This window comes from Canis lupus, chromosome 1 (assembly GCF_003254725.2).
Source record: "Canis lupus dingo isolate Sandy chromosome 1, ASM325472v2, whole genome shotgun sequence".
Taxonomy (NCBI): Eukaryota; Metazoa; Chordata; class Mammalia; order Carnivora; family Canidae; genus Canis; species Canis lupus.
In genome coordinates this window covers 117,078,125-117,101,950 of record NC_064243.1, presented here as the reverse complement: position 1 = coordinate 117,101,950, position 23,826 = coordinate 117,078,125, and the positions used below count along the sequence as shown (strand labels likewise).

The 23,826-nt window shown below is 48.4% G+C and overlaps 2 protein-coding genes and 1 pseudogene across 11 annotated transcripts; all 3 read left to right on the top strand.

The window, feature by feature from the left end:
- Nucleotides 1-48: 48 nt before the first annotated feature.
- On the top strand, nucleotides 49-6,698 carry ETV2 (ETS variant transcription factor 2). Of its 4 annotated transcripts, none has more exons than XM_049110838.1 (7): nucleotides 49-188; nucleotides 4,274-4,363; nucleotides 4,457-4,570; nucleotides 4,829-4,888; nucleotides 5,129-5,638; nucleotides 6,149-6,261; nucleotides 6,480-6,698. In XM_049110838.1, exons 2-7 carry the CDS (start codon nucleotides 4,294-4,296, stop codon nucleotides 6,678-6,680), a joined length of 1,068 nt encoding a protein of 355 aa, XP_048966795.1. In that variant the 5' UTR covers nucleotides 49-188; nucleotides 4,274-4,293; the 3' UTR covers nucleotides 6,681-6,698. The 4 variants fall into 4 exon arrangements, with proteins under 4 accessions (XP_048966795.1, XP_025277523.1, XP_025277525.1 ...); XM_025421738.3 differs by lacking the exon at nucleotides 49-188 and adding an exon at nucleotides 3,563-3,955; XM_025421737.3 differs by lacking the exon at nucleotides 49-188 and adding an exon at nucleotides 3,564-4,138.
- Nucleotides 6,699-8,650: 1,952 nt separating this feature from the next.
- Nucleotides 8,651-17,240, top strand: LOC112643623 (cytochrome c oxidase subunit 6B1). 7 transcript variants are annotated; one of them, XM_049110780.1, is made up of 4 exons: nucleotides 8,651-8,807; nucleotides 10,584-10,697; nucleotides 11,888-11,992; nucleotides 17,049-17,240. In XM_049110780.1, exons 2-4 carry the CDS (start codon nucleotides 10,592-10,594, stop codon nucleotides 17,063-17,065), a joined length of 228 nt encoding a protein of 75 aa, XP_048966737.1. In that variant the 5' UTR covers nucleotides 8,651-8,807; nucleotides 10,584-10,591; the 3' UTR covers nucleotides 17,066-17,240. The 7 variants fall into 7 exon arrangements, with proteins under 7 accessions (XP_048966737.1, XP_035560411.1, XP_048966732.1 ...); XM_035704518.2 differs by having other exon boundaries at nucleotides 8,653-8,807; nucleotides 11,888-11,988; XM_049110775.1 differs by having other exon boundaries at nucleotides 8,710-8,811; nucleotides 10,588-10,697; nucleotides 11,888-11,988.
- A 148-nt stretch (nucleotides 17,241-17,388) lies between these two features.
- LOC112643614 (ATP synthase F(0) complex subunit C1, mitochondrial-like) lies at nucleotides 17,389-21,902 on the top strand (annotated as a pseudogene).
- The last annotated feature ends 1,924 nt before the right edge of the window (nucleotides 21,903-23,826 follow it).

Sequence of the window (23,826 nt, the reverse complement as noted above, 5' to 3'; positions counted from 1 at the left end):
AATAGTGGGAAGGTTTAAAAGTGTACCTAGACCAACATGCAGACGGGCATTTCCCATCCCTGCTGTGTGCCTGTGACATCTTCCAGAAGCTTCTTCCACAGAGGAGGAAGCCGAGGCTTAGAGCAAGGCCAAAACCAAGCTGACAGTCCAGTTGTCTTAGGACCGCAGCCTGTGTTCTCAGCACCAAGGTAAGGGGCCTTCTGGGCCCTGCCCTTCTGGAGATTACAGCCTTCCAGGCTTTCATCCTCTCAGCAAATGCCCCAAAGGCCTAGCTCGTGCTGGGGACGTGGTGACCGCAACAGTCTTGACCTCTGTTCCCTCAGAGCTCATGGCCCAGTGGCAGAACAGAGGCCCCTTGCCACACGGAGTGCTCAGGGTCGGGATGGCCGAGCCCAGGGTGCTGACCTGGGAGTCAGGGAGGGCTTCCTGAGGGAACTGGCCACTTCTGAGTCTGTCCCATGCTCTTCCTGTCAGTCTCTAGTGTCTGCAGTTCTCACCCTCTGCATCCCTGAGACTATGCTCCAGTCTCCTCTCTGCCAAACCCCAGCCAACTCTCTGGCCATAGGTCTCTGTGGGCCCCCAAGTGTCTCTCCGTGTCTGTTTCCCTGCGAGTATCTCTGTGAGGGCTTTTGTTTCTTGTCTCCAAGTGTATCTCTGAGTCTATTCTCTCTCTCTGCATCTGTGGCTCTCTCCTGCCTCTCTCTTCCCAGCCCCAAGCTTGACCCTGCCTGGCTGAGGAAATGTCCAAGCAGGATCTTGAACACTAGACTAAGAGCTTAGACTTTACCTGAGGCAGCAGCAAGCCCTGAGAAGCTGGAAGCAAGTTCAAGCAGGGGACTGGCATCAGATTTGCACATTAGGAAGAGCCCTGACATGGCCATGCTGTGGTCCGGAGGTCTGAAGGAGGCTGGGGCAGGGACCAGGCAGAGGAGGAAGACTGCATGGTTCAAGCATGGGGAGGGGGTGAGGGTCTCCCAGGGGCAGAGCTAGCAGACCCCTGGGCTGAGTGCGGCCATGGGAGGGAGGAAGCAAACAATGCCAAGACCCCTCTGGGAATCTGGTCGCCCAGGAGGGGTGTCAAATTTCTCCCATTCCCGCCTTCCCCTCCTTACAGCTCCCCCTCTGACGTCACATTTTCCAGTCTGGTTAGAAGGGCGAGGGCCTCCCTCCCTCACAGGAAGTGTCCTTCAGCCCCCTGCCACCTGGGTTAGACAAGCCAGCACCAGGACCCTCAATCCCTACCCCCACATCACTAACCCTTCCTGCTCCTGACCCCCTTCTCACTTCAGTCACTGAAACAAGGGAAGAGATGGGTAGAGGGAATGAGTCCAGAAAGGAAGCTTTTAAATGTGTACATTTAAGTCCTGAGGAAAGCTCAATGGTGGAGTTGAGAGCCAGATGGACAGCTGGAGGGATGTAGCAAGCAGAGATGGAGAGATGGGGAGGGAGACAGATGGAAGAGGTGAGAACTACAGGTGAAGGCAGTACAATGGGAAGGGAGATGGGGAGAAAACTGGAGAGAGGTAAGGAGGTAGGGAGAGAGATGGGGAGGGGCTGGGACTTAGCAGGAGCGACTGGGTGACCAGGACTCACTGGAGTCAGGCCTGGTGCAACAGAGACCCAGAGCTGGGGACACCAACTAGGGCAGAGAGCCATGGACAGACTGACACACAGACAGGAGGAAGGCCAGCCTCAGAGAGAGGAGGCCTGGGGCCCGGCGGGAACAGCACATTTAGGATATGCTTCAGGGCCCTGCGTTAGATGGTAGAGCAGTGATGCATGGGGGCTCTTTTGCTCACCCAATGCTGGGGCCAATCCCATCCACCCACCCACTCTGTGACCTGGTAACTGGTTCTCCCTCTTAAGGCCCAGTTTCCCTTATGTAACAGGAACAGAAGAGCAGTGCCCACACCCCCACCCTCCCACCCCCAGAACAGCAAGTGGTTAATGATCAAGCAGGGTGAATATTGGAAATGCCCACATCAAAAAGGTTCTTTTTAATGGTAAATACGTAATACATAAAGCAGGATAGGTAGGTATAACCATAGGCTCTGAAGCCAAGCTACCAGGGTTTAGTACCAGATTTAGGAAATAAAAACAGGGGACAGGTCCACCTGGGTGGCTCAGTTGGTTAAGCATTCCACTCTTGATTTTGGCTCAGGTCATTATCTCAGGGTCGTGAGATAGAGCCCCCAGTTGGTCTCTGCCCTCAGCAGGGATTTTGCTTCTCTCTTCCTCTTCCTTTGCCTCTCCCCCCATTTGTGTGAGTGCATGTGTGCTCTCTCTCTAAAATAAATAAATAGGGTGCTTGGGTGGCTCAGTGGTTGAGCATCTGCCTTTGGCTCAGGTCGTGATCCCGGGGTCCTGGGATCGAGTGCCACATCCAGCTCCCGGGAGCCTGCTTCTCCCTCTGCCTATGTCTCTGCTTCTCTCTCTGTGTGTCTCTTATGAATAAATAAATAAAATCTTTTTAAAAAATAAATTAATAATCTTTTAAAAATACAGAATGATGTGGAAAACAAAGGCAAAAGAAAAATTACTAAATTTCCTTACTACCTACAGCCCACCGACAAGTCCTTGAAACAGGCAGAGTGACATTCCACTAGGGACTCAACTCCCTTGACATTCCTCCTTTTCTGAGGGTAAAAGGAAATCTTAGCTCAACTCCTAGGACCCAGTAAGTCTACTTTAACATATAAAAATTCCTTTGGAAACTTCCTTTATCTCTACTGTGCAAGATATATGTTGGCAATCATTCCCCCAGCATATACATCTGGAGGGTCTCGTGACTCAGGTTTCATTAGACAGTAATAAATGACCTCTTTCCAACAATAGCCAGCCCCCTCAAGGTCCTGGAAACCTTGCTTCCAAAACTCCTTAGAGACTTACACACTATCCCTAACCACCCCCCAACTTGAAAGTATATAATGACCCCGGAGCAGCTCTTTCTGCCCACAGGTCCTGTCCCTGTGCTTTAATAAAACCACCTTTTTGCACCAAAGACATCTCAAGAATTCTTACTTGGCCATCAGCTTCAAACCCTAACATCTTTCCTACATCACAGGACACCCAGTTAAATTTCAAGTTCTAATAAACAGCAAATAATTGTTTAGTATAATTATGTCCCAATTATTGTATGTATGTATGTATGTATATGTCACATGTGGACATGTGGGGGGGGTGCTGAATCATTTGAAATAACACTTTACCCCTAAATACCCCTAAATTCATTTCGTTGTAGAGATATCTTTCATACCATAATACCATAATCACATCTAAGAAAATGAATAATTCTGTATATCGTTCAGTTCATACTCAAATTTCCCCCATTTGTCTCAAACTATTATAGTATGGAAGGACAAGGATTCTGGAGATGAAGGGAAGTGGAAGGAAGTCCGCTTCCATTTCGCCTTTCATAAAATGAAGACTAGTACCTACTTCATAAAAGAATTAAATGAAGGCCCATGGCACACAATGAGCCCTCAATAAACGTCAGCTATGGGAGTTACTGTGGTTATTGTTTACATTGTTGATGTTATCATGATTGACACTCCTCAAGAGCAGCCCCAGAACTTCCGCAAAGCCCTCGAAGGGGAGAACTCGGCCTGGTTGGGGATCCTGGGTCGGCGTCCCCCACCCCGCCCCTCCGTCCCTCTGCAGATTGTGACGTTGGCCGACCTGGGGTCTGGCCGGAAATCCCCCTTCCTGTTGCAGATAAGCCTGGCGCAGCCCAGCTGACCCCAGACCCTCCCCCCTACCCCCCATGTCGCAGGATCAAATCCCCAAGACGGAAAGCCTGTCCACCAAACCCCTGCCCCACCCCCATCACCCCGTAAACACGCCTCCGCACCCCGGGTCTCTCACAGCCCGCTATTCCCCAAGCTCCTGTCCAAGTCCAAGCCACCCCTGCAGCAGGACAGCTGTAGCTATCGGGAGGCAGGCGGCCACCCCTGAGGTGTGTGTGTGTTGCGGGGAGTGGGCCCTTGGCCCCGCCCCAGGCCCTGCAACTCGACCCAGCTGCGACCCCCGGCTCTGACGTCTCGGAAAATTCTCCCCTGCCGAGGCCCCCAAGGGAGGGGGTACAGGGTATGAAATGGGGCTGAGACCCCTGGCCGGGGGACAGAGAAACCCGCCAGAGGTGAGCCATGAACCGGGGACTGGATATCTGGGGGCCTGGACTCCTGGGCCTGAGGGAAGCAAGGGCCGGAGCCCAGACTCCAGGGTCCCTAAGTGTCACCAGCTCACCCCTTGCCCTCTTTCTTCTGCCTCCCAGAACATTCCCAGGGAGCATCCATGGACTTGTGGAACTGGGATGAAGCGTCTCCGCAGGAAGTGCCCCCAGGGAACAGGCTGTCAGGGCTGGGTAGGCTGCTGGGGCTGCGCGGGTGTGTGCGGAGGGTCCACAGGTGGGGGCCCCTGTGACCCCGACCCGGCCCTAACCTCCTCTTGCCTGCAGACGGAGCCGAACTCGGCTTCTATTTCCCGGAACTGGTGCTCCCAGGGGACGCGCTGACAGCGGAGCCCGGCTGGAAAGGTGGCTGTGGGCCGGGACTCCAGGGAGCCGAGGAAGGTGAGGCTGCGCTCGGGGTCGGAGGGAGAAGGGGGCGCGCCGGGCCTCCCGAGGCTGAACGGGGAGAGGGCTGCCGGCTCCCATCCTGCGGCTGGGAGGACGAGGCCAGGGTCCTGAGTTCTAGGTGCCAGTGAGTAGCGGCTGGGCCTAACCACCCAGTCCCTGACCAATAAAGACTGCTGGCCGAGTGGTGGAGGGGGCGTCTCTAGCCCTTGCTCACACCCTTCCCTAAGCTCTGCTCGCTCTTCTCCCTCGCAGGGCTCCCCCCGCCGGACTGGGGCTCCGCGTTACCGCACCCAGAAGCTCCGTGGGGGGCGGGTGAGTGTGTGCGCAGAGGCGGGGGCAGGAGGGGACTGGGGTCGTGCACCGTGGCTAGAGGTGTCAGTTCCCTGATCTTCGAGGGGAACAGGGCTAGGACGGGAACGCCTGTGTCCCCGAGGTGACACCACCTAGATCCGGGAGCCCAGGGTGCCAAGGCTGAGACTCGAAGAACCCCTGAGGGCGCCGGGGACCGGGATGCCTGGGATCCCCTCACGTGGGACCTGTTCCTTCCCACAGAGCCCGCCCCTCAGGCTCTTCCGTGGTCGTGGTCGTGGTCGGGAGACTGGACAGACCTGGCGTGCACTGGCTCGGACCCTTGGAGCCTCGTCTCCCAGGCCCTGGGCCCCGCCCCTCCCGGCCTGGGTCCCGCCCCCTGCGCTGCGGCTGCGGGGGCTGCGGGGGCTGCGGGGGCTGCGGGCCAGAACTGTGCCACCTCCGCGGAAGGGACCCACCCGTGGTCCTGCGCCCAGGCGGCGGCCGGCTCCACCAACTGGGACTGTTCTGTTGGCCTCGACGGCCCCACCTACTGGGGCAAGGAACTCCCCGGGGGGCCCAGCGCGGACTCTACCATTTCGTGGGGTGGGCCTGCGGGCTCCGACTGCACCACGTCCTGGGGCTCGGGGCTGCAGGCGGACTGCACCACCTCTTCAAAGGGGTACCAGACTTCAGATCTCCCCACGTCCTCCGAACCCAGCCAGCAGTCGGACCGCGTAACCTTGGCTTGTTACCCCAAAAGTAACCACCGAGGTGAGAGGTCCGCGGGACCCTATTCTACTGATGCGGGGCCTGGGCGCGGAGGGGCGGACCCCGGGAGACCCGCAGTGAAGGTGCGAAGCTTAGCTACCTAACAGCCCGAGGGAGGCGGTGACGGTGGGTCCCTGGGGAGGAGGGGACTGAAACACTGGTAGTCGGATAGGGAGCAAGGGACCCGAACCCAGGTTCCTGGGTTAGGTGAGAGGAAGAGAGGTGGGAGGATCTGGATGCCTGGGTCACCGAGGTGCGGCAGCCAAAGTCCTCTACGTTTCCGAGATGGGGCCCTGGCTGCCTGGGTCCCTGGGGCCGCTTCTTGGGTTCCTCATGTGGAGGGATCCGGACTCTCTGGGCCCCAAGGAGGAGGGGATCTGGACTTCTGGCCCCCGGGTTGGGAAGGCCTGGACCCTTGGACCTTCATAGTGAGGGAGCCCGGCCATCTGGGTCACCGAAGGGACACGGCCTGGGGCCGGGAAGCCCGAGTGTTCACCTGCCCGCACTCCGCAGGTCCCATTCAGCTGTGGCAGTTCCTCCTGGAGCTGCTCCGAGACGGGCAGCGTAGCAACTGCATCCGCTGGACCGGCAACAGCCGCGAGTTCCAGCTGTGTGACCCCAGAGAGGTGGGGGAGCTTCCCAGCGCGCCCCCGTCCCGCCCCAGCCTCCTCCGGCTGGACGTAGCCGGCCCCGCCCCCAGCTCGTACCCTCGCGGCCCCGCGGGGAGTCACGCGCACCGACTCGCGTCCGGAGCCGCCCCGGAGCCGCCCCCGCTCCCCCGCGCGCCCGTTGCCCCGCCCGGCTCCCTCCTGCCCCCTCGGACTCAACCCGACCTCTGTCCTAGGTGGCGCGGCTGTGGGGCGAGCGCAAGAGGAAGCCCGGCATGAACTACGAGAAACTGAGCCGAGGTCTACGCTACTACTACCGCCGCGACATCGTGCGCAAGAGCGGTGGGCGCAAGTACACGTACCGTTTTGGGGGCCGCGTGCCCGGCCTGGCCTGTCCGGACTGCGCGGGGCGTGGACCGGGAGGGGCGACCCAATAAAAATATCCCATCAAACTAGTCGTGAATGCTGCCTGCGTGCTTCCCACGGATACTAACTAAGCCCACGCTAGGGACCCTAAGTGTGCACTACACACTCACATCATCCCACCCCCAGCCCCCGCCTGTGTGAACCTAATTCAGGCCGAGATTAAAACACACTCAGACCCTTAGGGGATCCACTTGTGTGCTTCACTGTGTGATGGGATTTTCGAAGGAATCTACTCAATCCCTACAGGGCCTACTGCGTGCCTGCCTGTGCTGGCACTCCTAAAGGAATCAGACCCAATCACTAACTTTCAAGTTTACCTACTGTGTCTCTCCTGAAGAGATGACTCAGGACTCCAAAAAAACCAGTTTATGTGTGTCCTTCCAGTGCTTGGGACCATTAAGGACTTAGTGCTAGTGCTTGATCCCCGAAAGCACCTACTAATCTCTCCACTCGAAGCTGAGGGTGGAGAACTCTGATTTAGACTCCACGGAGAGCCTACCCCATTCTGGGAACCACTGAACCCCTAAAAGAGTGGTCGTCCCATTGACTGACAAGATGCCCATTTTAAATATCTGGTTTGGGAAGGACTAAAGGTGACATTGAAGCAAAGACCCGAAGGAGGTGAGGGAGGGAGCCAGTTTCAGGAAGAGCTTTGTAGGCCAAGGGGACAGCAAGTGCAAAGGCCCTTAGAGGGAAGTCAGCCTACATGTTCAAGCAGGAGGAGGCCAGCGTGGCTGGAGCAGTGGGAGTAAAAAGAATAGGAAAGGTATAAGAGAGACCAAAGTGTGTTGGTAAGGACTTTGGTTTTTGAGTGAAAGAGTCAGATAAGACCCGAGCGGAGGGTTCTAGGCCAAAGAAAAGTGATCTGAGGTGTTAACAGGTCCCTCTGGCTGAGTGGGTAATGGTGGAGGGCAGTAGGGAAGCCAGGAGGCCAGAGAGAGGGCCACTGCAATAGCCCAGGCTAGAGATGCCTGTAGCTTGAACCCAACGTCGGAGAAAATTCTGGATACATTGGTAAGGCAGAGCCAACAGGATTTCTTGATCAACTGTGGGGTATGAGAGAGTCAGGAATACCTCCAGAACTAGAAGCATAAATGTGTCACTTTCCGAGATGAACTAATCTCTGCCGGATCCAAGCTTTTATTCTTAATCTCTCCTCTCTGTGGTGCGGGACTTTGGTTTGAGTCCTCGGGGACACAAATCTGTGTTAATGTGCGCTTTCTGAGGCTTGGGGAAAGAAGAAGAGCGAGCAGGGAGGTGGAGTTGGTACCATAGGGTTGCACAGAGCAGCGGGTTGGTACCATAGGGAGGAAGAGGGAGGGGTCGATCGCGTGACATCGGCGCTGCAGCCCTGAGTAGGGGGGTTCAGATTCCACCCCCAAAGCATCCTCCAGCCTAGGTGGCAGGAGCCGCCAAAACCCCTGGAAGGACACGGTGGGGACTGTGGGCCCCTAGTGTGGACAGGACCTGGGCCCGGGCCCTTCAGAGTTCTCCAAAGCTCAAAGCACCCAACTGCATCCCCGCAAAAAAAAAAAAAAAAAAAAAAAATCATAATGTGACAAATGACCCTGGGAGAAAGGCTGGATCTATTTCAAACCCTTAACAACTGGTCCTGTAATAATCATAAAGAGCGTAAGGATTCTTGTGTTTTGTTTCGTGATGCTTCCCCAAGTTTTATAGAAGTACCCGGCACAGGGTAAGCATTCAATAAGTAATCCCAGCATGAATAAGGATACCTCTGCTGGGATCTTTTCCCCTCTCCCCCGGCCCACTCTACACCTAGCCCCAGGACCCAAAACTCCTTCCCCTGGTGAAAACAGGAAAGTGATGAGAACCTGTAAGCGCGCATCTCAAACCCCAGCTCGGACCTTCGAAGCCCGGAGTCCACGCAGGCTCACGATTGGGCCGAGGGCGATGATGAACAGGCATCCAGCCCAATAGGAGGTCGGAGTTCCCGGGTGGGCGTGGCCTCAACGGCTTCGGGGCTGGCCTCCCGGCGGGCGCTCGGGCCGCGCGGAAGACGCCCCTTTACCCCGCTTCGCCTTGCTTCCGGCCGCTCTAATTCCGCTTCCGGTCCGACTCTGGCGTCTTTGCTGAGGGTCACATTGAGCTGCGAGGTGCTGCAGGGGTGTCTTTAGGTGAGTGTGGAGGGCTGGGGAAGCCGGGGCCCTGGCCTGGGGTACTGAGGAGCCGGACCCTGGTTTCCCCGAGGACGGAGTGAGTTTCCGGCCGGCGGGTCCTTGGCGTTCTGTTCTTGTTTGTGGCCCTAGCTGGCGATTATGGAGCTCTTCCTTCATGCCAGCTAACGTTTCGAGCGACCTTATTAACTCGTTTAATCTTCCCTCCAGCCCTATGAGGTGGGGCGTGGGATGATCCCTTTTTGACGGTGGAGCCGCTGAAGCTCAGAGACATCGGGCTATTAAGGCAGCGACCAGGGTTTGGATTCCGTGGTTTGGACTGTCGTGCCCTCAATCACCAGGCCGCAGGCGTGGCCTCCCGTGGCTGGCCCCGGGCCGCAGCCGGGCTCCCTGATTTCTGGTCCCTCCTCCCGCTTGGACTTTGGAGGACCTCGGAGTCCTCCCTGATCTCCTCGCAAAACAACTCTCCCGAGCAAATCTGTGTCCCAGCTCCGGCGTTCTACGTCCCCCTTCCTCTACCCCTCTAGGATTTCCCCTCCCCAAAGACTACTCTGGGGCCCCAGATGTCCACCACTACCTTGGGTCCCTTGAATTTAACACTGGCCTGCTCACTTCTTTGTAACCCCGTTACTTTTCGAATTATCTGGAATAGAGGCAGTTTCACCTTCCCTGGTGAAAACTGCACGTCACCCGCGGAGGTTTTGAACTCTGGGCCTGCAAAATCAATAGACTGCAAGGTGTGCTAGTACTTGAGTGTGTGTGTGTGTGTGTGTGTGTGTGTGTGTGTAGGGGGGGGTTACATCTGTGTTTTTCTTTTTTTTTTTAAGATTTTATTTATTTATTCATGAGAGACACATAGAGAGAAGGAGAGGAGGCAGAGACACAGGCAGAGGGAGAAGCAGGCTCCATGCAGGGAGCCTGATGTGGGATTTGATCCCAGGTCTCCAGGATCACGGCCTGGGCTGAAGGAAGGCGCTAAACTGCTGCGCCACCCAGGGATCCCACATCTGTGTTTTTATTAATCTGGAATTGAAATGAAGCATTTCCTTCAGGAATGGAGGCAACAGTCTTAATAACATTAGCGTCACCTGTGACTTTGTCAGCATTCAAAATTGCAGGTCATCTTATATCACATTGTGGTTGCACATGTCACGGAATACATTTTCATTGACAATTACTTCAAAATTGTGGTAGTCGGTAAATCCTCAGCTACATGGAATGGAACTGGTTTTCTTGGTGATCCTATGAGGTTTTCAGATGCCTTTAAAAGCATTCTGGGAGAGGGGTCATTAGACCCCTGAGGAGTTCATGGCACCAAAGAGATGAACCTCTGCGGTGTAGATTCTGTCAATGACTGGGTGCAACTCCTCCGTTTTCGTGACCTTGGGAAGTCACTTAGACACCCTGTGCCTTGTCTGTGACACAGTGATAGTAATAGTTCATACCTTTTAGAGTGGCTGCAGGAGTAAAGTGTAGAACGACGCTTGGCCTATATTAACTACTCAGTGAGTGTTAGCTAGTGTTCTAGTGAATAAGGCCTGATTTTGCTAAGGAGTTACCCCCTCCACCAAGTCCTGCTGTGATGGCCACACTTTGGTGTGCAGATTTGCCTCACCCTTCACCTCTGTGTGTACATGTTGACAGGGAGAAAGTGCTGGCTTGTTCACACCTTTCTACTCTCTTCTCCCTGTGTGTGTTGGGGCGGGGGGGAGCTGACATCCCATCCCCAGGCCCTCTAGAACTTTTGCCAACATCCACTCTCTTTGCCTCCAAGAGTCAGCACCATGGCAGAAGACATCAAGTCCAAAATCAAGAACTACCAGACTGCCCCTTTTGACAGCCGCTTCCCCAACCAGAACCAGACTAGGAACTGCTGGCAGAACTACCTGGGTAAGCAGGGCATAGGGGTGGGAAGGGATGCAGAACCTTTTCCTGGTCCCACACTCAAGGTTGCTTACCTGTTTGTCTACTCCTAAGGCATCTGTACATCCCAGGCCTCTTTTTTATTCTGGACATCCTACCTTGCAGGGCCCATGCCCCTTATCACAACTGCGCTCGAGGTCCAAGATCTGGGCCAGGGTCACAAACTTTGGTTCCTACAAGGATATATATATATATATATTTTTTTTTTTAGGATTTATTTGTGTGTGTATGAGACAGATGTTAACATACGTACAGGAAATACATAAAACATAACGTACAGCCAAATGAATAATGCTAAAGTGAATCCCCTGTATACCTATATAATCTGGATAGGAAATTAGGTACTGTCGGTATTCTAATCTTCCTTGCCCACTGTATGCAGTCTTAAACACAACATCCTAATCTCCGCTCAAGAGATGTCACCCTGCCAACTTAAGGCAGTCACATTTTATCACTGCTTTTAGGTTTGCCTCTTGATGAACATTATAAACACTGTATATATTCTGTTTTATTTGGATTTCTTCATTCAGCAGTTTTGAAGATTGATCCTTGCTGTGGCGTATAGTTTGCTCGTTTTCTTTCTGTATGGTTTTCCATAATTTATTCTCAGACACTTATAGGGTTGCCAGTTCAGGGCTTTAATGAATGATGATGTTATAAACGTTCTTATAAATGTAATTTGCCGTCCATGTGAATGCTTCTCTGTGTAAGGAGTGTGCCCTGGAGTGGAATACCTGGAGAATTTTTCTTTTTCTTTTTTAAAAAAAATTAATTGCCTACTTTAAAAAGCCAGATTATCCCCCTCCTGTCCTCTTCTGTAGGAGCCAACATCTTAGCCTCAGGATCCTCTTCCCCTTCCCTCACCATGGGTTTGGACTTCCATAACCCCTGCATGTGCCTTTCATGTTCCTCCCTCATTCCAGACCCCAGGATCTTCAAGTCAAACAGTAGTTCTCTAGGGTTTGCAAAATCACCTTGGTGAGGCCTGCCTAGCCCTTTTCAGTACACTTGTAGGAATAGACATTCCTCTTGACACTTGTTTGTGTGTGTTTGTGTGTATATAACTGGTTGTGAAGTAAAAATGATTTCTGTGAATTTTGATCAAAAATATGTTCCAGCCCTTAGTCAGGGCTGACCCTGAACCACTCTCTCCACAGACTTCCACCGCTGTGAGAAGGCAATGACTGCTAAAGGGGGTGATGTCTCCGTGTGCGAATGGTACCGGCGAGTGTACAAGTCCCTCTGCCCCATATCCTGGGTATGTGCCGCCTCCAGGGTATCTTGGGACACTGGGGTGGGGTCTTCACGGAGACGAGTGTGGTAACTTAGTGGGGGCTCATCTGGGAGCAGCAGAGGAAGGACAGGGTATTGCGGTGTCCATGGGACTCAGCCCTGTCTTCTCTCTGGAATTGCCTTCCCTCTTTTCAGCGATACTCTCAACCAGTCAGGGCTCTTGGCCAGAGCACCCAGGGTCCTCTCCTTGCTGCATCCATCCCACCCATGCACTCTACAAATAAATACACAGTGCTGTCTCCTTGTCCCTGTGGGGTTCACCGTCTTGTGCAGTTCTGTGCCTTTTTATTCACATTTTCAAGTTACACATAAAGGTAGAATAATTCAGTGACCCCCAGTTATACCAACTACTTAGACACACAGCCAGTAAGGCTTTTAGCCCTAATCTGACCAGACTTTTTGTCACCATTTAGTAGTCTCTGTTACACACTTAAAAAAAAAAAGAATTTATGTTTAATGTTGTACTGTTTCATCAAAGCAAAGATCCCATTGACTCCAAGAAACATTGAGAGATGGTCAGCTCTTTCTAAAATGCCAGAAATGAGTGTAACCAGCTTGCTGATTTCAGAGATGTTAAAATGAAAAAACCTGTGTCTTAGAATCAAAATATGATACTATTACAAAAGTCACAGTGCTCATTTAAAAAACAAAAAATGGGCAACTGGGTGGCTCAGACAGTTAAGCATCGAGTTTTGATTTCGGGTCAGATCATAATCTCAGGGTCGTGGGATGGAGCCCAACACATGCTCAGCAGGGAGTCAGCTGGTGAGTCTCTCCCCCTACCTGGGCCCCTCCTCCTGCTCATGCGTGCGCGCGCTCTCTCTCTCTCTCTCTCTGTGTGTCTCAAGTAAATCTTTAAAAACAAAAAATGTATGGGATCCCTGGGTGGCGCAGCGGTTTGGCGCCTGCCTTTGGCCCAGGGCGCGATCCTGGAGACCCGGGATCGAATCCCACGTCGGGCTCCCGGTGCGTGGAGCCTGCTTCTCTCTCTGCCTGTGTCTCTGCCCCTCTCTCTCTCACTGTGTGACTATCATAAATAAATAAATAAAATTAAAAAAAAAATATCACCATCATTTAAAAAAAAAACAAAAAATGTGAGCAGAAAATAGTAGAGCAGTAAAAAGTAGAAACCTTCTCCCCGCCCTTCTTCTCTGAGGTAACTACTGTTAGCTGATTACTTTTTTCTCTATATAAAGTAATCATACAGAAACCTGGGGAGCTATCTGTGGATGAGTGGGTCAAACTATATAGTCTTTGACTGCTTTGATTTATAAGTGTGTTTTGGAGTCTTTTTTTTTTTTTATAATAATGCATATAGATCTGCCTTCCTTGCTTTGGTAACTTTCATATGCTTTTATTTAACTGATTCCCTTTTGACAGAGCTTTTTTTTTTTTTTTTTTTTTTTTTTTTTTTTTTTTTTAATTTATGATAGTCACACAGAGAGAGAGAGAGAGAGAGGCAGAGACACAGGCAGAGGGAGAGGCAGAGACACAGGCAGAGGGAGAAGCAGGCTCCATGCACCGGGAGCCTGATGTGGGATTCGATCCCGGGTCTCCAGGATCGTGCCCTGGGCCAAAGGCAGGCGCTAAACCGCTGCGCCACCCAGGGATCCCTTGACAGAGCTTATATTCTAATTTTTTCAGTATATTTGTAGCATCCTTAATATATGCCTTTGGAGCTTATTTCTTGAGAACAAATTGCCTTATTGCAGTCTCCCTCAGCTTGCTTGGTTTTCCCTCCACCTCTCAGGCCACACTGTCTCAAGTGTCTTTGAGTGTCCTGTGCCCTTCCAGGATTTCCCCTTGTCCCTGGGTGATTTGAGTAACATGATGGTGTGAGTACATACTATCCCTTCTCCAGCCTCAGAGCCTGCATTGGGTGCCTGCTGGACAGGGTGCCAAGAAGCATGCTTCCAGTCCCGGTGCTGCCCTACACCCCATTCTCCAAGACTTGGGCCTGCCCTTTCCTTGAGAGCATCAAATTGTGTGATTTCTGCTCTCAGGTGCCTGCAGTATCCATCTACTTTGTTAGGGCTTATAAATGTATTCTGCAAAGCCCCCTTTATACTGGCTGCCCTGACTTCTTTATTTCAAAAATGTGGTGAGGTGAAAATAAGTGGGTTTTTTTGTTTTGTTTTGTTTTGTTTTGTTTAAAGATTTTCTTTCTTTATTGATTTGAGAGAGAGAAAACATGAGCAGGGGGAGGGACAGAGAGAGAAGCAGACTTAGCAGGGAGCTGGATGTAGGGCTCCATCCCAGGACCCTGGAATCATGACCTGAGCCAAAGGCAGATGCTTAACCCACTGAGTCACCCAGGCACCCCAGAATAAGTGTTTTGTTTTTGCTGTTATTTTGTTCAATTATAAGGAATATAACTACTTCACAAAAACTTAAAAACTAGAAGAAGGGTAGAAAAATATTCCTTATCCTTCTGATAATATCATAGCATCTTCCAGGTATTTCTTGTGTATTATTTTTAATTAGTCTTAAATCCCAGTATGTGCATTTGAGTGGGGTCATCATGGGAGTTCAACACTTTTCCTATATGAGCATTTAAAACATTTTTTCCAAGCGTCTTTTATTTTCTGGTTTAAAAAATATTGAGTATCAGGGTGTTTGGGAGGCTCAGTTGGTTTAAGCATCTGCCTTTGGCTCAGATCATGATCCCAGAGTCCTGGGACTGAATCCTGCATCCTGCTCTCTGCCCAGTGGGGAGCCTGCTTTTTCCTCTCCCCCTGCTTGGGCTTGTTCTCTATGTTAAATATATAAATAAATCTTTAAAAAAATCTCAAGCTTCTCCGTGAACAAACAACATTGACTTTTGTGGAATCTTCCAAACAAAAGCTTTATATAATGTAGAAAGCGGAAGCCCCCTACTCATCCACTTCTGAGTCCTAAAGTTAACTTTCTTTTAGTCATTTGGTATAATTCTTTCACTTCCTTTTCTGTGTGCTGATGTATGTGTAGGTGTGTGTTTATGTACTTTTTAATTTTGATACGGGTCATACTCTTGGTACTGTTTTATGCTTTGATTTTTTACTTACCACGCATTTTATACCTATTTCTATCTTAGTATAATCAGCTCACTTATTGAGTAGCCACTATCTTTAATAGTTATAGTTTCTTCCCCTTTATAGCTAGATCCCATCTTTTTTCACTTTTTAATTTTTAAAAAATATTTATGTTTTTACTTGAGAGGGAGAGAGGGTACGCACACCCACACAGGAACAGGGGGAGAGAGAGAATCTCAAGCAGTCCTTCCGTTGAGTGTAGAGCCTGACACAGGGCTCAGGCTCACGACCCTGAGATCATGACCTGAGCCGGAACCAACAGTCAGACGCTTAGCCAACTGAGCCACCCAGGTGCTCCCTTTATCACTTTTTAAAATGACACTTCAGTGTACAGTTCTACTGCAGGAAATGTTTTCTCCCTCTATTTGAATGGTTTCCTGAGTTTCCATTCCATGAAGCGGCATTATTGGGCAAAGGAAAATTTGCAAAGGATCAGACCAGCCTGATTCTTTAAAAAGAGAGATGGAAAGGTAAACCCAGCAAATGAGAAATTCACATATAGAAAACTGTAGACTGTGGACAGTACAAGTCCAGTATGAGGGAATCCAGACATGAAAAGTTGTCCATCCCCACTCAAGTCACCAAGAAGACACAGCTGAAAACAACAGAGAGATGCTTATTTCTACCTTGCAGTCTGGTGCAAGTTTTATAAAGGTTGATAGTGCTAAACATTAGTGGTTCTGCAAATTGAAGTTATTTTGGTAGGATCTTTCAGAATGGAATAAAAGATCTCCAGATGTGTCAGTTTTACATTTGGACATCCTACAAAAATGCTCGTGTACAAAGAGGTCCATTGCAGAGTTGTGTGTAATGAGGAGCATTCAGAAACAACCCAGTTAGATAAATGGTGGTACATTTATTTTGATCTATGCGACAATACAGAAAGAGCTCTAAGACTTGTGGAAAAGGCAAGTTGTAGGACAGTCTATATCGTAGGGACCAATTTGTACATGTTTTTCAAAGTAGAGAATATTTGTGTGGTGGTGATGGTGTGTGTGTGTATAAATAGGCATATATGTGGCACTTAACCGTGGGCCAACTACTTTGTAAGCCCTTTATATTCTGTAAGGGCAAACATGCTAAAAAATGAGATGAGATGGATACTATTCTCACTGTCCTCATTTAACACAATTAAAAACTAAGGCCCTGAGATGATACTGGGTGTTACATTATATGTATATGTTGGCAAATTGAATTTAAATAAAATTTTAAAAGCAAAAAATAAACTAAGGCCCTGAAGGGCTGAGTGATTCACCCGAGATCACACAGCTAGGAAGTGATGGAACAAGGATTCCGATTTTCTTCCTTAGTCATGCTGTTGTCTACTGCCTCTAATATATGGCATATAAACGTGAGTATATGTCTAACTGGATGTGCTTCGGAGTGCCTGTAAGAAGGTGCACCAGTTGTAGTGTGTTACTTCTGGGGAGTGTTAACAGTTGGATATGGGCCTTTTCATCATTGTTTCTATATACATGTATCTGATCAACAGTAGGATCATACTCTATATTCAGTTTTGTGTCTTTTGCCTCTGACTGTATCTTGGAGATCCATTTATGCCAGAGCACAACCTCTTTCTTTCCCTCACAGCTTCCTAGTATTTCTTCCTTCCTCTATTCTGACAAACATTGAGTATTGATTCTGAGGTTCCTGACACAGGGCACAGTCACACTTTTGAGTCTCTATACAGTCCTACATCTCCCCAGGAACAGCCCCTGCAGTGAATGTGGGATTTATATATACTCTCCACCCCTCACCCCCTCAGTGGGTCAGTTCATTCAGAACAGTGATTCTTATCTTTCTGGGGTCACTGCTGATTCCCTCACTCCTGGAACAGTGGTGGTGCTGGGCTTGACCGACTAAACAGGTAGGCAGAGTGAGGATGAGGAAGACAGAGTTTACCCCTCTGGTTTCCCCACAGATGAAGGAAGTAATGTTGGCTGTCTTTCCACAGGTGTCGGCCTGGGATGACCGCCGGGCAGAAGGCACATTTCCTGGGAAGATCTGAACTGGCTCCACCCACCTCTCCTCTGTCCTCCATCCTTCTCCCAGGGTGGTGAAGGGGGACCTGGGTACATGGTGATCCCCACCCTGGGATCCTGAATCATGGCTTAACTAATAATAAATACTCGTTGGAAAAGTGTAAGACTGTGTATGTGTAAAAGAACTGGGTGATCGGGCAAGAAGCTGGGATGGAAATTAATACCTTGACTAATAAGAGGGACTTCAGGGGGATTGTTTTTTTCTTTTTTTGCTTTGTTTTATGTTACTAAACTGACCACCTTCTCTATACCAGACAGTATAGTGAGTGATTATAGCCTCAGGCCCCTGTATGTGCAAAAATTTATCTGTATGTTCCCCTTCATTATCTATACAATTTCAAAAAACTTTTCTTTTTTTTCTTTTTTTTTTTGAATTTTTTATTTATTTATGATAGTCACACAGAGAGAGAGAGAGAGGCAGAGACATAGGCAGAGGGAGAAGCAGGCTCCATACACTGGGAGCCTGACGTGGGATTCGATCCCGGGTCTCCAGGATCGCACCCTGGGCCAAAGGCAGGCACCAAACCGCTGCGCCACCCAGGGATCCCTCAAAAAACTTTTCTTAACGTAATTTTTGAACCACATGGAAATAATATAATAAAAATTGGGGATCCCTGGGTGGTTCAGTGGTTTAGCGCCTGCCTTCAGCCCACCGCATGAACCTAGAGTCCCGGGATGGAGTCCCACATCAGGCTCCCTGCATGGAGCCTGCTTCTCCCTCTGCCTGTGTCTCTGCCTGTGTCTCTGCCTCTCTCTCTCTCTGTCTCTCATGAATGAATGAATGAATGAATGAATGAATGAATGAATAAATAAATAAATAAATAAATAAATAAATAAATAAAATCTTTTTAAAAATAAATAATAAAAATTAAAATTGTGTACCCATCACCTAGCTTCAACAATTATCAACAAATGCCCAACCAGTTTCATCTCTAACTATTCCCCTCCCCTTCTAGGTGATTTTAAAGCAAAACCTGGGGATCATATGCTATCCAGAAATAAGTAAGTATATGTATCTCAGAATTAGAGGTTTATTTTATGCATAATTAACACTACCATTATTATGTCTAAGAAATTAACGCCAATTTTTTTGCCATCTAATTAGCAGTTTCCTGTACAATGTGTAATTTCTCTGTTCTGGACCTCCTCTTATATGTTCTCGTAGTGATTATTAGAAGTCATTTAACTCGATCAAGTTAAAAATGTTCTTTCTTGCTGCCCCAAGAGGAATTGCCACACAGTGATAGTCCAGAACATCATCCACCAGACCGATCAGCATAACTAGCCAGAGCACTAGGTTGTGGCTGGATTGGTGTTTCCTCAAGACCACTTAAATGGTTGAGAGACAGACTTACCCAAAGCATTTGCAGGTGAGCAGCGAGATGATTCTTGTATTGAGGGAGAATGGCCCTAGGGAGGGATCTTCTGAAATGGCTGCTTCTGAGGAGGAGGGGCTCTACATAGAGGACCCTTATACATGCCCAGGGACTCTGAGCAACTGTCGAAGCTTCTTCTATTTCCTGTCTGACCTACCACTTCTTGTTTGCTCCTTCAGTTCCTGCACACTGGCCTCTTCAGTGTGACAGGAACCGTGTGAGCAATTGAGAAGTGTTAGCATACACCAGACTGGCTCCAACCTCAGGGCCTTTGCATTTTCTGTTTGCCCTGCCTGGAATGCCTTTCCATTAGATAGCCACATGACTCTCTCTTCAAGTCTTCCTCAAATATAACTCAGGCTTCCCCTGACCACTCGACCTACCATTTCAACTCCATACATATATTTGCAGCCCTTCACTTCTTTCATTCCTGAAACACTAAACCACTAATATTCCCTGTATTTTACTTATTTCATCCTTGATAATAGCCCTGACACACTAGAATGTAATTTCTATGGGGGCAGGATTTTTAAAAATACACATTCCCTCTTTCAACATTTTATTATGGAAAATTTCAAGCATACAGAAAAAATTGACAATCCGTACAGTTGCTGTTATACCCACCACCTTAGTTTATTGTGTCATATTTACTTTGTGTGTACACATGTTTTTTATTAAACTATTTAAAAGTACAGTTGCACCTCAAGCAAAGCAAGGATTAGAAGCATAAATTATCCATGTATTTTTTTTTTTTTTAACACATATAACTTGACTCCCTACAAACTTAACTACTAATAGCCTGTTGCTGAGTAGAACCCTTACTGGTAACAGAATTCATTGCCAACTATTTCTCTGTTGTATGTATTATATACTATTAAAGTAAGCTAGGGAAAAGAATGTTAAAGTCATAAGGAAGAGAAAAGACATTTATAGTACTGTGTGTGTATGTATTGAAAAAAATCTGCTTGTAAATGGACCCATGCAGTTCAAACATGTCTTATTCAGGATCAGCTGTAGTTTCCAAACACCTTGACACTTCACTCCTAAATACTTAAGTATGTATCTCTGAAAAATGACATGTTCCTTCATACCATTATCACTTCTTTTTTTAAAAATTATTTATTTATTTACTTGAGAGATAGCAAGGGGAGAGAGTATAAGCAGGGAGGAGAGGGAGAAGCAGGTTCCCTAGGAGCAGGGAGCCACATGTGGGGCTCAATCCCAGGACCCCAGGATCCTGATCAGAGCCAAAGGCAGACGCTTAACCGAGCCACCCAGGTACTCTGTCACTTCTAAGAAAAACTAACATTAATTCCCTAATGTCTGATACTCAGATTTCCCAAATTGTGCCCCAAAAGTCTTCTATACTGTTGGCTATGTTTTGTACCAGGATCCAGTCAGGGTTCAAATTCTGCATTGGTTTTTTAGGTGTCTACTGTTTTCTAAATAGTACAGTATTCCCCCCGTGCTCCACCGCTCCTGCTCTTATAAGATGGGATTTTTTAAGAGGCCAGGCCAGTTGTCTTGGGGAATGTCCCCCACTCTGGATTTGCCTAATAACTTTCTCATGGTGTCATTTAGCTGCTCTGTTTTCTGTAGTTCTTAAATACTGGAAGTTTTCTCTAAAGGCCTGATTAGATGCAGGGTAAGTACTTTCTGCAAGAATCTTTCCTGTGTATCTTCCTTCTTGCTTCCCATCAGGAGGTACCTGATGCCAGGTTGCCCCAATAGTGATGGCCACCAGCTGTCTCCTCCAGAACGAGCTCTCTCCCCTTTCTATCATTGACACGTGACCTGTGGGGTGGTTCTAGAACGAATGGTTCTGCCGTGGCACCCCTGCAACTTTACACATCTCCACATAAGCCCCACAGGGAAAAACTTACCTGTGGACTGGCCCGAACTGTGGCAGAAGGCCTGGTGAGTCCCCCTGAAACCAAGGGAGAGGAGTGGTCTTGTGAAGAGCTGCCATGAGGCAGTTTCTCATCCACCTCTGTCTATTGTGGGAGAGTGCTGCAAGGCCGTTTCTCATCTACCTCTCTCAGTACTTTCTTCCTCATTCCTCCTTAGGGTAAGCTGCAGGCTATAAAACTACTCTGAAGCTTCCGTGCTGAGCACCTTACCTGCCCTATCTCCAGCCTTCTAACAACTCAAGCCATATTTTGTTATGACTCCTATTTTACAAGCGGGGAAGCTGCCACTTGCAGCCATCTGCTGGTTTGTGTGGCAGTGGGTTTCCTTAGTGTATCTGTATCAGAGGGTTCAGTGCAGAAAACGGAAACCTCCCAAGGCATATGAAATAGAGACTTAATATGAGCAATTTGGGTATAGCGAAGTTGGACATAGTATCGCACCTCTATTTCATTATATTCAACTCAGCATAAGCCAGCATTTTACAGGTTTCAATGCAGCTTTGCAATAGGGTTTTGCATTATCTTAAAAAAATATATCCAGGGGTGCCTGGGTGCCTCGGGTGGCTAAGTGTCTGACTCTTGGTTTTGGCTCAGGTCACGGTCTTAGCACAGATGCTGCATGAGATTCTCTCCCTCTGCACCCACCCCCTTGCTCATGAGCGCTTGTGCCTTCTCTCTAATAAATAAAATCTTTAAAAAAATGTGTCTGGTATTGTCACCTTGAGCGGGGCAAGCACCGTGGTCTGAGCAGGGGCAGTGGGAGCGCAGACTGACAATGCAGACCACTGGGGCACTAATCATCTCTCCAGCTCTAATCTGCTGTTGTACTGGGGATCTAATAGGCCAGAGGTCCCATCTAAACAGCCACCCTACAGCAGCTCCCCACTCCAGGTGGCCTGACGGGAGTTCCAGACCAGTGTTGTCTCCTGGGACATTGACGTAGCAGCCAAGTTTATTGGTGCTGGGGCTGCCACAGCTGGTGTGGCTGGTCCAGGAGCTGGCAGTGGAACAGTGGTTGGCAGCTGGATTATTGGTTCTGCCAAGAACCTGTCTCTCAAGCAGCAGCTCTTTGCCATTCTGGGCTTTGCGCTGACTGAACCATGGGGCTTTTTGATGGTCTCCTTTGCCATCCTTTTCACCATATGAGGCTCCATGGGGTTCACCTACCTGTCCTGTTTCTTCAACTTCAGGTCATACCTGGTGTTAAAGCGTGCCAAGCTTTACAATTAAACACGTTTCTCTAAGAAAAAAACAAACAAACAAACCCGGTATTCAGCTAATAAAGACGAAAAGAAAGAATTAAAATAGCGTATTTTGTGACCCCTAATGAGTCTAAGCATGATGTCTGTGGCTACAAACATCACCAAAAGAGAGACAACCAAATATGTGCTTCCAGATGGAAGTACTCATCACTAGTCATGAAAAGTTTTACCAAAATAGTCAAACCTGAATCTGATCAAGCTTCTGGATTCAACTTCTGATTCACAGGAATTTTAGAGGACGGTGGAACATGTTAAACTGCGTCACAGGAAACAACTGGAAAAAAACTAGATTCTGTAAAACCTTAAAAGAAAAATGGCCTACATTTTCTTCAGTAAGTGCACTATTGATGCAGGAAAACGGGGGGGAGAGAGTTAGAGGAAGACCATATAGATTAAAAGAAATCTAAGAGATAAATATTTGGGGACGCCTAGGTGGCTCAGTGGTTGAGCGTCTGCCTTCGGCTCAGAGCGTGGTCCTGGAGACCTGGGATCGAGTCCCACGTTGGGATCCCTGCATGGAGCCTGCTTCTCTCTCTGCCGGTGTCTCTGCTTCTCTCTCTGTGTGTCTCTCATGAATAAATAAAGTCTTTTAAAATAAAAGATAGGGAACCCTGGGTGGCGCAGCGGTTTAGCGCCTGCCTTTGGCCCAGGGCGCGATCCTGGAGACCCGGGATCGAATCCCACGTCGGGCTCCCGGTGCATGGAGCCTGCTTCTCCCTCTGCCTATGTCTCTCTGCCTCTCTCTCTCTCTCTGTGGGACTATCATAAATAAATAAAAAATAAAAATAAATAAAAATAAAAAAAATAAAAGATATATATTTGGATCCTAAATGAAGCAAACTGCAAAAGGATGTGTTTTTAATTCAATTAACATAATGTATTACTAGTTTCAGAGGTAGAGTTCAGTGATTCCTCAGTCTTCTCTGTAATACCCAGTGCTCATTACATCATTTGCTCTCCTTAATGACCTTCACCCAGTTACCCCATTGCCCCCCCACCTCCCCTTCAACAACTCTGTTTCCTATGATTGAGTCTCGCTCTTTGATTTTCTCTTATTTTTCTCTCCCTCTATGATTCTGTTTTGTTTCTTAAATTCCACATAAGAGATCATCTTTCTTCGATTGGCTTATTTCACTTAGCATAATACCCTCTAATTCCATCCACATCACTGTAAATGGAAATTTTTTTTGATGGCTGAGTAGTAGTCCATTGTATATATATACAACATCGTCTTTATCCATTCATCTGCTGATGGACATCTGGGCTATTTCCATAGTTTGGCCATTGTGGACACTGCTGCTGTAACCATTGGGGTGCATGTGCGCCTTCGAATCACTGTGTTTGAATCCTTTGGTTAAATACCTACTAGTGCAGTTGCTGGGTCGTAGGGCAGCTCTAGTTACAATTTGTATATTCTATTGATGAATTGACCCTTTTATCATTATATAATGACCTTTTTTGTCTTGTTACAGTTTTTTACTTAAAAGGCTCTTTTGTCTGATACAAATATAGCTTATCTTCCTTTCTCCCTCTCTCTCCTTTCACTCTATTGATGCATAGTTTGTTTATCTTAATGGTATCCCATCGTTCCCTCAGGCTTTTTTCACTCTCTTTCCTTCTTTATTCCACTTGATCCAGTCTGTTGTTGATGCTCTGTCTTACATTTTTCATTTCATTCATTGTATTCTTCAGCTCCAGAATTTCTTTTTGGTACTTTTTAATGACTCCTGTTTTTTCCCTGATTTATTGAATTTCTTTCTGTGTTTCCTTGTAGCTCACTGAGCTTCCTTTACACAACTATTTTGAACCATCAAGCAAATTACAGATATCTTTTCTTTGGGGTCAGTTACTGGAAAATTACCCAGTAGTATCATGTTTCCTTGATTTTTCGAGTTCCTTGAAGTCTTGCATTGTTGTGTTTGCATTTGTAGAAGCAGTCACCTTATCTAGTCTTACTGACTGGCTTCAGGCAAGGAATTCCTTCTATCCGCTTCCGTTAGGGATTCTGAGGCTTTCTCAGACTTTTTTTCTTGGATACACACCTGTTCTATACTTCTTGTTCCCTCGATGGGGGGTGGTGGATGCTTTTTAAGATCCTATGTTGAGCCCAACCAAGTGCTCACTGCCTCCCATGTGCTTTCC